General features: G+C 52.2%; 1 protein-coding gene across 1 annotated transcript; it reads left to right on the forward strand.

Annotated features, from left to right (window-relative positions):
- The first annotated feature begins 235 nt into the window (after nt 1-235).
- Nucleotides 236-10,951, forward strand: SLC22A13 (solute carrier family 22 member 13). The gene is made up of 11 exons (XM_081824495.1): nt 236-1,030; nt 1,203-1,771; nt 6,787-6,890; nt 7,090-7,244; nt 7,461-7,629; nt 7,813-7,933; nt 8,025-8,119; nt 8,361-8,575; nt 8,775-8,883; nt 9,408-9,623; nt 9,812-10,951. Exons 2-11 carry the CDS (start codon nt 1,394-1,396, stop codon nt 9,903-9,905), a joined length of 1,656 nt encoding a protein of 551 aa, XP_081680621.1. The 5' UTR covers nt 236-1,030; nt 1,203-1,393; the 3' UTR covers nt 9,906-10,951.
- Nucleotides 10,952-13,298: the final 2,347 nt, after the last annotated feature.

Here is a 13,298-nt window from a genome sequence, read left to right on the forward strand (position 1 = left end):
TCCTCAGTCTCTCTTAAAATGGTTCAGAATTCAGGGCGCCTGGGTGGCTCAGTTGGTTAAGCGACTGCCTTCAGCTCAGGTCATGATCCCAGGGTCCTGGGATCGAGTCCCGCATCGGGCTCCCTGCTCTACGGGGAGCTTGCTTCTCCCTCTCCCACTCCCCCTGCTTGTGTTCCCTCTCTCGCTGTGTCTCTCTCTGTCAAATAAATAAATAAAATCTTTAAAAAAAAAAATGGTTCAGAATTCAAACATGAGAAGGCTTTCCCATGCATACAAAGGCAAATATGTGAATGTGTGTGTGTGCATGTGCATGCTGCACATACATGTGTATTTTTCCCTAATGCCATCTTCAGTCCTATCATTCCCCACCTCCCATGACTGAACTAGATGCTTTCCAAGCCCTGGGTCTACCTCCAGTAGACCTCTTCCAGGGTAAAAAGGATAGGGGCTTTTTAATCTTTGGGAGATTCCTCCTCTCGGAGGTCCTGTTATTCTCCAGTCCTGTAAGAATCCTGACCTACCAGCCACCATGTGCCCCATCCCAACCTTGACTCCAGCAGAGACTTCCACAGCTGAGGTTATGATCGAGGGAGACTTTGTCCTGTGTTCCCCTGTTATCACTAAGATTACCTATTATAAATGAAGTTCCCTGCAGCCGCTTGCTTGTGCCTTCTCTTGGTCATGTGTTAATGGTTTCTTCCTCAATTAGAGTAGAGCTCAAAATGCACTCTTGGCTCTTCTATAATTGCTGTGTGCTCTTGGATTGTCTTCGGTACTGAGGAGGAAAGGCATTTATGCCCTTGGTGGGTCTCTTGGCCTTCTTGCTACCCTACCACGTGCCAGAGACCCCTAGGAGAAAGATAAGATCAGCAGCATCAAGAGGCCAGATTGGGCTGCTGACTGAGTTAGTATGCAAGCTGGGTACCTGCTACTCTCCTGACTTACCCCATTGTCTGTTGTGGGCTGGTCCCTAGAAGGGAATTCTGTATCCTCTGAGTGTTGGAACTACTCTCAGAATTTGGGGTCTGTCGTCATGGGAGGGGTTGGAGCTGGGGGTGACTTGTTTAGGATGTTGCAATTGGAGGGTGCTGCTTGTGCACTAACATCTGGCTAAAGCTCATTCCTGTGCTGGGCCTCAGAAGGTCCTCTTGTGAGGCTTGTGTGCATCGCACTGTCAATAAGGCATCCTGGGATTCTGCAAGCCAGAGTGGACTAGTTAGTTCTTCATCATATTCTGTCCTTCCCAGGCTACAGCCAGGGAGTTGAAGTGTGACAGGTCAGGCCAGGCAAGGCTGGATTAAATATTAACACAGCTGTCATTGCTGCTCAGAGGGGCCAGTGCCCCCAAGCCAAGCTGCAGAGCTGTTTGGTGGCCCCCGGCTGACCGGTAGACATGGCTCGGTTTGCCCAGGTCCTGGCTGAAATAGGTGACTTTGGACGCTTCCAGGTACAACTGCTGATACTGCTGAGTATCCCCAACTTCCTGTGTGCTTACTACATGTTTGCCCAGGTCTTCATGATCCAGGATGAGGCCCACCACTGCTCAGTGGCCTGGGTCAAGAACCACACTTTGAACCTGAGTGCTGCCGAGCAGCTGACACTGAGCGTGCCTCTGGATGCTGCAGGCAAGCCTGAGTCCTGCCTCATGTTCCGGCCGCCCCCGGACGGTGTCAGCCTGGAGGACATCCTCAGCCACCGCTTCAATGGGACGCAGCCTTGCGAGGCAGGCTGGGAGTATCCTGAGGACAGGCCCCTGTCCCTAAAGAACGAGGTAGGACTGCCCTTCTGCCTGTCTGCCTCTTTGGGGTTGGTCAGCAACTCTGTCTGGCCTTCTGCCCTCAGCCACTGGTCTTGCCACTTCTGCCCTTAAGCACCCATGCCCAAATGATGGACCATTGGAGTGACTTTTTTTTTTTCCTTTTTGCCACTCATCCTGCTTTTCTCTTTGTCCTCCAACTATTGGCCCCTCTCCCTCTCTCCATTTTCTCTGTCTGGTTTGTCTGCCCATCTGTCCATGCATCTTTCCCTATCATTTTGTTTGTCCCTCTGCCTGTCTGCCCAGTTGTCTGCCTTTCTGTCTGTCCCCTCCTGCTTTCCTGTCTTTGTATCTTTCTCTCCCTGCAGTGTTCCCATCTATCGGTCCCTTGGCCTTTGTCGTTCAGTCGGCCCCTGCGCTCTGCCTGCTTACCTGGCTTCTGGTATCCCTGTCCACTTGTCTGCCCTCCTGCTTGCCTGCCTGCCGTGGGCCTCCTGCCTTCTAGCTGCTCTCTCTGGAGCTATGCCCACCCGCCCTCTGTGGCACCGGAGGGCGCAGATGACAGTACCTGCTCTGCTAAACTCGTTTTCTTGGGAAGGATCCAGGCAGATAAACAGATTCCCATTCCAGCCACCTGAGCAAGAACGGCTCCCTGGAAGCATCCGTGCCCACTCTGCTGCTTCCCAGAAGCTGGGACTGAGGCGCAGAGGAGAGAGATGATTTGGTCAGGGCAACCCAATGAGCTGATCATGGAGGTGGGGCTCCCACTCAGCTCCCTGCAGGAGCAGGAAAGAGCACAGATGGTCCAGAATCCTGAGGCATGGGCATCATTGGGGCGGGGGTGGGGGTGTCTGGACAACTCACCTTGATGGTGGCGAATACTGAGCCTTTGTGGAGAGGGGAATCAGAGTCCAGAGGTTAAACATTCATTTTTTTCCCCCCATGAGTAAAAAAGTATTTACTTTTTAGAAGCTTTCAGAGGATGATGCTTTAACCAAAGGCATTCACATTTTTTTTAAAGATTTTTTTTTATTTTTAAGTTATCTCTGCACCCATTTTGGGCCTCAAATTCACAACCCTGGGATCAAGAGTTGCGTGCTCTACCAACTGAGCCAGACAGGTGCCCCAGGCATTCACTTTTTTAAATGTGACCAGAAACTTGCCCCTAGAACCCTTGCAGCCTGAGAATATGTCCTGCTTGTCTTCTTCCTGACCCTCCACCTCATTCTGCCCCACAGGGGTGTAGACAGCCTAGGAGCTCTCCCAGCAGAGCCCAGGCCGGTCCTCACTGGCCTCTCCATGTCCCCGGCATCACCCTCATGGTAGGGCCAGCCTCCACTGGTCCTCAGATGCTATGGGTGCCTACCTCCACGCGTGCTCAAACTCTGCCCACCTGGCCAAAAACCATCCTTAAAGCCAGGCAAACAACCAGACTGCTCGGAGCCAACTCTAGTCCTGTTCATACCCTGTGCCGGACTCTTTGTGTACTTTTATTCAGCCAGAGCTCCCTGAGTGTTTACTGTACAGGGAACAGCCCGAGGAGGGAGGTACCTTATTCTCCTTAACTGAGGGTTTGGGATTCCCCTCTGTCTTTAATCATCAACCTAGCTAGCACTGGGGTTGGGCCTTGGACTTCTTGTCCTTCCCTATCATGTTTCTCCTGCTCCAACCCTCCTGAGGACTTTGATTCTCAAGAGAATGTACATCTTTGCTACTTTGTGCCCTGCACCAAATGATAACTCCAACTTCGCTTCGAGAGCTACATTGGTGTGAGATCTTCTACCTCTGTTTCCCATCTACGAGGAGGGGCTCTGCCACACCAACTCAGGGGACTCTCTCTGAGCTGACATCCCAACTTCCCTTACTATAACCAGCAGCTTCACAATCAAATTGAAATTCAAACAGGCCTAATTTGAGAAGAAAAGAGCATGCTGCCTTATAGGCTATGTGTTCTTTTTTTTTTAGGTTTTTTTTTTTTTTAAGATTTTATTTATTTATTTGAGAGAGAGAATGAGAGAGAGAGCACATGAGAGGGGGGAGGGTCAGAGGGAGAAGCAGACTCCCTGCTGAGCAGGGAGCCCGATGTGGGACTCGATCCCGGGACTCCAGGATCATGACCTGAGCTGAAGGCAGTCACTCAACCAACTGAGCCACCCAGGCGCCCTAGGCTATGTGTTCTTAAAGAAGAGAGTATGTTTCTCCTTCTCAGTCTACCTCCCAACATTTCCTGGGGGTCCATCCATGGTAAAAGAAAATATGACTCCCAGCCTTGTCCACATGAACTTCTGAATAGGGAGGAAAATAGACTTGGAGTGAGTAACAACAGTGTGATCCATCCTGGGACCAGAGAAGGGGCAGGAATGGGACGGAAGGGGTATCAGAGAGAATAGCCATTTCTAGGACTGGAGGCATGAAAATGCTTGGCAAGTTTGAGGAATGCTGACATACAAAGTGGTTGGGAAATGGGCAAGAGCCGACTCTTAAACCATCTTAGACACAGAGCTGAGGAATTTGGGCCTTCTCCCAGAGACCAAGGGGAACCACCAAAGCTTTTGGAACAGGGGAGGGAGATGTGACAGGTGTGTACCAAGAATGGGGGAGGGTGTCTGTGTGCCTCTGCGGCAGGCCCCAGACAGAACCATCCACTGTGGGTGTTAGGGCTGGGGAGGTTCATGGCTGGCGTTCCAAGGGGGAGCCCTCTTGTCTCCATTCCCTCTGTAGCATGATCCACCACTTCTTGGCACCTCTCCAAGCCTTGGTCTCTGTGGCTGCACAGTGGGAATGATAAGCCTTTATGTGGTTAAAATGAGGATTTAATGAAATAAGGGGTATATAAACTATAAGGAGGTGGGGCATGGTCACCACTGCGTAGGGGCACCAGCCTTGGATTGGCACCCATGCCTTCAGTCTGAGATGTCTGTCACCAGCTGTGACTTTCATGAGCACGGTGGCCAATGCACCCTCTGCTGAGCTAACATTTACTGAGGGCTTCCTGGGTGACAGCCACTGTGCTGATAAGCATGTTACATGTGTCAATGCCTTTATTCCTATTGGGGGACACTACATAGTATATTTTATCCCCATTTTGCACATGGGAAACCAAGGCACCAACAGATGGGCTAACAGCCTCAAAGTCACACAAAGTTGCTCAGTTCAGACTCCAGAGGCTGACAGCAGCAGGCCTTTATTTATTATTTATTTTAAAGAGTGTCTAACTACAAAGGCAATCTGTGGTTGCTAAATAAAACCAAACAAACTAGAACTAGGTGGAACAAGTTCAAATCCCCTGTCCTGCCTCACTTCATTCCCAGGGGCAAGCAGTTAATCATTTCACATAATATTGAAAATTAACAGTTGTTGTTGAGAACAGCAGTATGAGCACAATGGTATCTCCTGATTAATTTCTTGCTAAAAGTTATTTTGACTGATGATGATTGGCTAGTTGTCTAGTTGTAGGTATTAGTTCATTTATTGATTCATTCAGTAAAAATTCTCTTCACTTTCACTCCGTTTCAGTCCTTGTCTGGGGCAAAAGGGGATGTCTGAACTCCATTGCCATCCAGCAGTGGGACCTAGGATAATGTGTGTAACCCCTCCTCGCCCAGGGGAGTGTACTAGCAAATCAAGGATTGTTGTCAGAATTAGATAACACATGTGAAGCATTTAGCAGACTACCCAACACAGAGTGAGCCCTCCAAAGGCATTAGTCATTGTGAAGCTATCTCCATGAGCTGTGGAGGAGAGCTCATGAGTCTGTTCCCCTTGCAAACATTCATGAATGGAGCTGAGCTGTGAGCAGGGGGCACAGAAATCCCTGATGGTCCCACAGACCAGTGGGGGTGGGGGTCAGTCACACAGGCTTCCTGTATGCACACCTGCAGTAGACGTGTGCGGAGTTATCCGGACATGCATATTTTCTCCACTCAGTTTCTCAGTCCATCCGTTAGGTTCTCTCTGTGAGTCTCCAGGTGGGTTGCCCCATCTCCGTGTGTGCATGCGAGTGAATGCCTACACACACGTGCATGTTCTTCCATCCTAATCTTCTGCAAGTGGCGTGTGAGGGCTCCTTGGGATTCTCACCGCCTGTGAATGATTAGAGTTTCAGAGAGATTTTGAAGCCAGATGAGAAAATTTGAAGAGGCCCAAGGGGTGCTCTGGCTGTGGGGAAGAGGCCCCATTTGTCAGGAAGCAGCAATAAGTCCTGTATCAGAGGTTCCACACTTTGGATTCTTAATGTGTCAGTAGTTCTCTATACCGTCTCCAGGCCAAAAGAAAAACCTAACAGTTTTATGTATTAACTAATTAGGTCCAAACAATTTAATAAGTAATTATGTTCCAACAACTTAGTAGCTGTTTTAAGAAATAATATGCACGCAGGGCGCCTGGGTGGCTCAGTTGGTTAAGCGTCTGACTTCGGCTCAGGTCATGATCTCAGGGTCCTGGGATCAAGCCCCGTGTCCTCAGGCTCCTCGCTAGGCAGGGAGTCTGCTTGTCCCTCTCCCTCTGCCCGTCCTCCCTGCTCGTGCTCTCTCGCTCTCACAAATAAATAAAATCTTTTAAAAAAAAAAGAACACATGTAAACTGAGAGAAAATATTTTTCATTTTTAAATAAATACAATCAACTACTAATGGGATGTATGTACCTATTGAGAGCCCCACGACGTCTCCATCCTTGAACATTTTCCGCTCCACATGGTGCTTGCTTTTTTCAAAACAACTGCCAGAAATACAGCTTCACATAGATATGATGTCACTGAAAGGAATGTGGCATGATCTCATGTTGAAACAGAACTGTCCTTACTTGGCAGTTCTTGTAATATCAGATGAATGTTAAGTATTGATTGCTATATTTCCCTTTAAAATGTCAGATATTGTTCATTGACACACAGAGACTGGTGTCCTGGGGTGCCTTTGCGCACAGTTCGGGAACCATGGGCATCTGTCCCAAGAGTTTTGTAAGTGGGTGGGCTAGATGACAAAGGACTTGCTGTCAGCTGCCCCAAGTTCACATCTGCCTGTGTCTGCCTCAGTTCAACCTAGTGTGTGATCAGAGGCACCTGAAGGAGACCTCACAGTCGGTGTACATGGCCGGGCTCCTCGCTGGGTCTCTCATCTTTGGGCCTCTCTGTGACTGGTAAGAACCTTGACCAGCTCACCCCCGCCCTAGCACGCTCCTGTGCTCCTGGCACGGTTTCCCTCCATGCCCTTCACTGGTGCCCAGGATAGGGCAATGCGTCCTCTGTCAGCTAGAGCACCCAGGGCAGGCCTGGGTCTCCCTGCCTTCCTTCCCCTCAGAGACGGGCCCTCACGGCCCTGCCCCTTTGTTACCCCAGGATCGGCCGCAAGGCCACTATCCTGGTGCAGCTACTCCTCCTCGCCCTCATCGGCCTGACCACGGCCTTTGTGCCCAGCTTCGCGCTCTACATGGTCCTGCGTTTTGCTGTGGCTACTGCTGTCGCTGGGTACGCCTTCAGTAATGTGACCCTGCGTGAGTATCTGGGTCCTGAAGCCTTGAGCCATGACGTGAGGCCTTGGGGTCTGAGTGGGCCACGCGCCCAGACTGCCTGTGGGAGCCTTGTCAGGCACCCATACCACAAGTGGTCACACACAAGGGGGACTGAGGCCCACATGGACAGAGGGGCATCCAGGGAGTGCCAGGGAGGGAGAGGGCAGGGGCTGGCCCACCCTCAACCTCTCTGCACAGTTACAGAGTGGGTGGGGCCCTCGAGGCGGACTCAGGCCGTGGTCCTGGCCCAGTGCGCCTTCTCCATGGGGCAAATGGCGCTAGCAGGACTCGCCTATGGCATCCGGAACTGGAGGCTTTTCCAAATAGCTGGCACGGCACCGGTCTTGCTGCTCTTCTTCTACTTCTGGTGAGGAGGTACTTCCCAGGAGCAAGCCACTCCCAGGCTAGTTGTGCGGAGGTGTGGTTGGAGCGTAATACTCAAATTCACCTCATGGGACACTCCAAAGTGCAAGGGGTGTGGGGTTCTGTATGCACTGGAGCCCTTGGGGGAGCGGGGGGCTCCGCGGTCACAGCCATTCCGGACTTGCAGGGCTCTGCCAGAGTCAGCTCGGTGGCTTCTGACCCGGGGGAGGGTAGAGGAGGCTAAACAAGTGATCCAGAAGGCAGCCTCGGTCAACAAGCGGAGAGTCTCCCCAGAGCTCCTGAGCCAGGTACTTCTTACAGGCTGAGCTCAGCCCTGCCCCTGCCCCTGGCCTGCACAAGCCTTTCTGCCTGGCCCCTCACTGTGCATCTCCCTACCAGCTCGTCCCAGAGAAGACAGGCCCCTCAGGGAATGCCCTGGATCTGTTCAGGCACCCCCAGCTCCAGAAGATGACCCTGATCCTCTTCTGTGTCTGGTGAGTACACCAGGGCCCAGGCCAATCCCCCCTGCCCACCCCCCCACAGGCTCACGCCCAAGGCCCTGAGGCAGTTGGGGGATGGTGACTGACTGTCTGTCAGGGATGGCTGTGTGGCATTACTGGTTTCTCCTTGGCTGTGCTCCTGTCTCCTGCCGGGACTCCCTCTCCGGCAGGCTCCCCCTGAGAGTGATGGTTTCTCATCACCCAGCAGTCACAGGGATTCCTGGACACTTTGTAGGTTTGTGGACAGCCTGGGCTACTTTGGCCTGAGCCTCCAAGTCGGTGGCTTTGGCCTGGACATCTACCTGACGCAGCTAGTCTTCGGAGCAGTTGAGGTGCCTGCCCGCTACTCCAGCATCTTCATGATGCAGTGGTTGGGCCGCAAGTGGAGCCAGATGTTGACTCTGGTTCTGGGTGGCCTCATGTGTATTGCCATCATCTTTGTCCCAGCAGGTACCAGGGCTGGCTCTCCCACACCCGTGTCTCCCCCCCCGCCCCCCGCCCCAGCTACCAGAAGCCCATCGCCTCCCTTCCAGGAGCGAGGGCTCCCCTGGGGTCCGGGTGCAGATGGGCGTCTGGGAGGGCAGGGCAGGGGCGGGGCCCAGGGTGTGGGTTGTCTCCTGGCATGTGGCTGACCAGCATCCTCCACTAGATCTGCCAGTGGTGGTCACTGTGCTGGCTGTGGTGGGCAAGTTTGCCACGGCCGCCAGCTTCACCATCTCGTACGTGTACACTGCCGAGCTCTTCCCCACCGTCATCCGGTAAGGGCTGCTCCTCTGCCCCGACACCCTGACCTTGGCCATGCCTCTCTGCTCTCACCACTGTTCCACAGACCGCTTATGAGGCTGGCTCGGGCAGCAGTGCTGGGGCCGCTACAGTCTAGTCCCCATGTTATCCTAGGCAGTGGAGGGCAGATACAGAAGTAGGCCATGCCCTGGCCTTGTCAAGACCGGGATGGAGGAAGTCTAAGAATGAATGGCTGAGAAGGAGGACTCCGGTGGAGGTTGGGGGGTTAGGCAGGAGGTATAGTCTTTGATCTGAGATTTGGCAGGTGAGCAGGAGGGCAGCAAATAGTCAGGCCTAGAGGTGGGAGAAGCATGGCACCCGGCTGGACAACAAGCAGTTAGTGTGGGGAAGCGGAGACAAAAGGCTGGCAGGGCCGGGCGAGCCGAGGGAGCCGGTGGGGCCATAATGAGGGCCTGGGCTCGCCCAAGGTAGAGCTGGGGTGGAGCTGTGGCCTGGAGTTGAGGCTGGGTCCACTCAGCTTGTACTGGCCTTCCCCCAGGCAGACGGGCATGGGGCTGATGGGCATCTTCTCGAGGACTGGGGGTATCCTCACCCCTCTTGTGATCCTGCTGGGCGAGTACCAGGCAGCCCTCCCCATGATCGTCTACGGCAGCCTCCCTGTTGGGGCAGGCTTACTCTGTGCCCTGCTGCCGGAGACGCGTGGCCAGCCCCTGAAGGACACCATCAAGGACCTGGAGCAGGGGCCCCACCCTCGGTGAGCTGCTTGCTTTCTCTGAAGCCCAGACCGCCACCTCAGCATGTGTGCACTGTTGCGTAGAGCCCACAGGGGGCCCTCAGGAGCCACAGACATCTGACTGAGTTTGGGCCAGGGGAGGGGTGGTGAGGGACTCGGCGGTGGGACTAATTCTTGGCCAGTCAGTGATGGCCTCCTGTTCCCTCCAGGCCTCCAGAGTCAGCACCTTCAGGAAAGGAGACAGAGGCCTCAGGAAGAACTTCCAGCCCAGGGGTGACTTTTGTGAGCAGTACGTACCTCTGATTGTGTCTCTTGAGCCCGAGCGGCAGCAGGGAGCTGCCTGAACACCCCCTGGAAAAGGCTGGGCCTGCCCGCGAGCCCCGCCTCGCAGATGGGGGCAGCACACCCTGGCCTGGCCCCCATGCCGGCCGCTGGCTGCCTCGTCCTGAAGCACCCCGGTGGGCCTCCCTCTTCTCATTGCTTCTCATCAGCTTTCTCACTCCAGCACCCTCCCAGACCCCGAGCTGGGGTAGGTTCTTAGGTGTATCTTGGGCTTCACTTGTTCTCTGTCAGTCTTGTGGGAGTATGGCTCCTCTGGTCCCCTCAATCTGGGATCCCCCAGCCCTCGAAACAGTTAAGCTCAGAACAGAGCAGATGCTTATGGCCTTTCCAAGGATGTGGCAGTAGGAGGAGAGAAGGTTTGAAGCTGTGACCTCTCTCCAGGCCAGTGGGAGAAAAGGCTGTGGATGAGGAGAAGGTTGTATTTCCTTCTAGTGGCTGAGCCAGGCCCCGCTAGCTCAGGTGGGGCTGATGAGAAAATAAAAGGCAAGCGGAGGGCAAAAACCAAACTGACCCTCTTACATCTCCCCTCCCCCCAAGATGTGAGGGGGATACATGTGACATTTCTCAGGCACTCCTGACTGCCCAAGAACGAAGGAAGGAAAAAGCAAATGGTCACCTGATAAAGATCACAGTTTTTACAAGAAAAGCACAATCTTGAGAGTAGTCAGACCTCCAGAAACCTATAGACTCAATTTCCTGGAGCCCTAACATCACCTCCCACCTCCATAGGATAAAAAAAACCCTATATAATCAGTCACTCCTCACACGTAGAATGCATCCTTTTCTGCCCAAGGGGTCCTGTCACGGTGCTTTAATAAAAATCACCTTTTTGGGGCGCCTGGGTGGCTCAGTTGGTTAAGCGGCTGCCTTCGGCTCAGGTCATGATCCTGGAGTCCCTGGATCGAGTCCCACATCGGGCTCCCTGCTCGGCAGGGAGTCTGCTTCTCCCTCTCCCACTCCCCGTTTGTGTTCCCTCTCTCGCTGTGTCTTTCTCTGTCAAATAAATAAATAAAATCTTTAAAAAAAAAAAAATCACCTTTTTTTTTTGCACTGAAAAAGTCTCAAGAATTCTTTCTTTTTTTTTTTTTAAAGATTTTATTTATTTATTTGAGAGAGAGAGAATGAGAGACAGAGAGCACGAGAGGGAAGAGGGAGAAGCAGACCCCCCGCTGAGCAGGGAGCCCGATGCGGGACTCGATCCCGGGACTCCAGGATCATGACCTGAGCCGAAGGCAGTCGCCTAACCAACCGAGCCACCCAGGCGCCCCTCAAGAATTCTTTCTTGACCATTCAGTCTCAGACCCAAACTCCAAATGATATCATGTTGGTGCCCAGTGTGGGGCTTGAGCCTTCTCATCTGGACTTCGAGCCTTGGTGCAAACTTGGTGAATACTTCCTCTTCTGGAACTCCCTTTCATCTCAGGGGCTTTTCAAGGAGTATGGTCTTATTGGAACACTTTCATGTCCATTGCTCAGGCTGCAATCCTCTAGTCCGTGGCTACTCAATGGGGTGGAGAAAGATTGCCTTTTGGCTAGAAGTTTGCACCCTGGCTGGGATGGTAATAAGACCCAGAAACTTGATGCCCTCTCTTCGTTTCTGTCCTTATACAAAGTTGTCTTTCTTGGGCAGGGGACAGCCACCTCAGTCACTAGGACGGCTGACAATCCTAAGACTCCTGTGTGAGGTTTCCTCCTCATTGGTCTAATGTGATCCCCCTCATGTCTCTGGTCTAGCTTCTTTTGGTCATGAGACATTTGCACAGAGCCAGCTGAAACCAGTACCCAATTGGATTAAAACTCAACTGGGGACCATTTCCTAGGGAAGCCGGCTGTAAGGACCACGCCTATTGGAATGGTGCTTAGATCATGGTGGATTTCTGTCTTTATTGTTTCCTGCCAGTGTTCCCTACTAACTACTTAAATTACAAAATTGGGTAATTTCCTCCTTATAAAACTTTTTTTAGTGTTTTCCATGGGTTAAAAATGGTAGGTTCTTCATGGCATGGCATTTCAGTTCCATTCACCAGCACCCATTTGTAGTGTAGGATGCAATGGGGAAGCCGGCATCCCTCCTACAAGGCAAGGTGTTGTTCGTAGTGACTTCTTAGAGGGACGCCTCTGGTCACTTTGACATCAGGAACCTCTGACATTTCCTGTGTGGGATGCCACCTGGGAGACAGGGAGGAATTTTTGATAGTGGACCTTCTCTACTTTTCTAGGAACATGGGATCTTCTTCTTTAGTCCCCAAGGATTCTCCTTTGGGATGCCTTTTATTTATTTTTTTTTTAAAGATTTTATTTATTTATTTGACAGAGGGAGACACAGTGAGAGCAGGAACACAAGCAGGGGGAGTGGGAGAGGGAGAAGCAGGCTTCCCGCTGAGCAGGGAGCCTGATGCGGGTCTCGATCCCAGGACCCAGGGATCATGACCTGAGCTGAAGGCAGACGCTTAACGACTGAGCCACCCAGGCGCCCCGGGATGCCTTTTAATCCACTGGAATCAATTTGAATTACAAGATTTAAGAAAGAGAAAGCTGATCTTCTATAACATCAAGTGACTTCAGTACTCTCTAGGAGATGAGGGAAAATGGCCTTTTAATGGGACATTAAGCTTCAATACTATCTCTCAGTTAGATCTCTTCTGCAGAAAACAGGAAAAATGGACTGAGGTACCCTATGCCCAGGCCTTCATGGTCCTGCATCAGGATCTGGACCTAAGGGCCTCTTACAGAATGTGCCTAACCACCAATCACTTTCATAACCCCCCTCGGGACATACTGGATGATGATTGTCTAAGTAGGCCCATTCCTCCTAATAAACCTGGGCTACTGGAGGAATCAACTGACCAATCCAAACAAAGAGGATACCGGCTTTGTTACTATCCTTCCTCCTTATAAACCTCAAGACCCCTCTGCTCCCAGCCCAGCTGGACTTGCCAGGAGCAGAACTCCCTATCTTCCAGGACTGGATTGCATCCTTTTGGGGAGGTTGCTAATGGAGAAACAGGCACAATTAGAGTCCATGTCCCATTCTCAATGGCAGACTTGACTCAGATAAAACAACTATTAGGACGATATTCTGAAAACCCTTCTCAATGTATTGGGGGCTTCTAACAATTATCTATTATGTTTGATTTGACCTGGCAGGATATAGCCATCATATTAACTCACTGTTGCACCCCTGAGGAAAAGAACCATTATCTGGGCAGGGGCTCAAGAATTTGCAGATGGGGCGCCTGGGTGGCTCAGTTGGTTAAGCGACTGCCTTCGGCTCAGGTCATGATCCTGGAGTCCCTGGATCGAGTCCCGCATCGGGCTCCCTGCTCGGCGGGGAGTCTGCTTCTCCCTCTGACC

Source organism: Leptonychotes weddellii, chromosome 1, assembly GCF_054177405.1.
Source record: "Leptonychotes weddellii isolate Sample4059 chromosome 1, ASM5417740v2, whole genome shotgun sequence".
NCBI lineage: Eukaryota > Metazoa > Chordata > Mammalia > Carnivora > Phocidae > Leptonychotes > Leptonychotes weddellii.

Excerpts from the sequence above, each read along its gene's own strand:
- SLC22A13 (XM_081824495.1), top strand. The coding sequence starts at position 1,394 with ATGGCTCGGTTTGCCCAGGTCCTGGCTGAAATAGGTGACTTTGGACGC. Across the intron at positions 7,630-7,812 it reads CTGCTCTTCTTCTACTTCTG|GGCTCTGCCAGAGTCAGCTC; the intron begins GTGAGGAGGTAC and ends CCGGACTTGCAG. Across the intron at positions 7,934-8,024 it reads CCCCAGAGCTCCTGAGCCAG|CTCGTCCCAGAGAAGACAGG; the intron begins GTACTTCTTACA and ends TCTCCCTACCAG.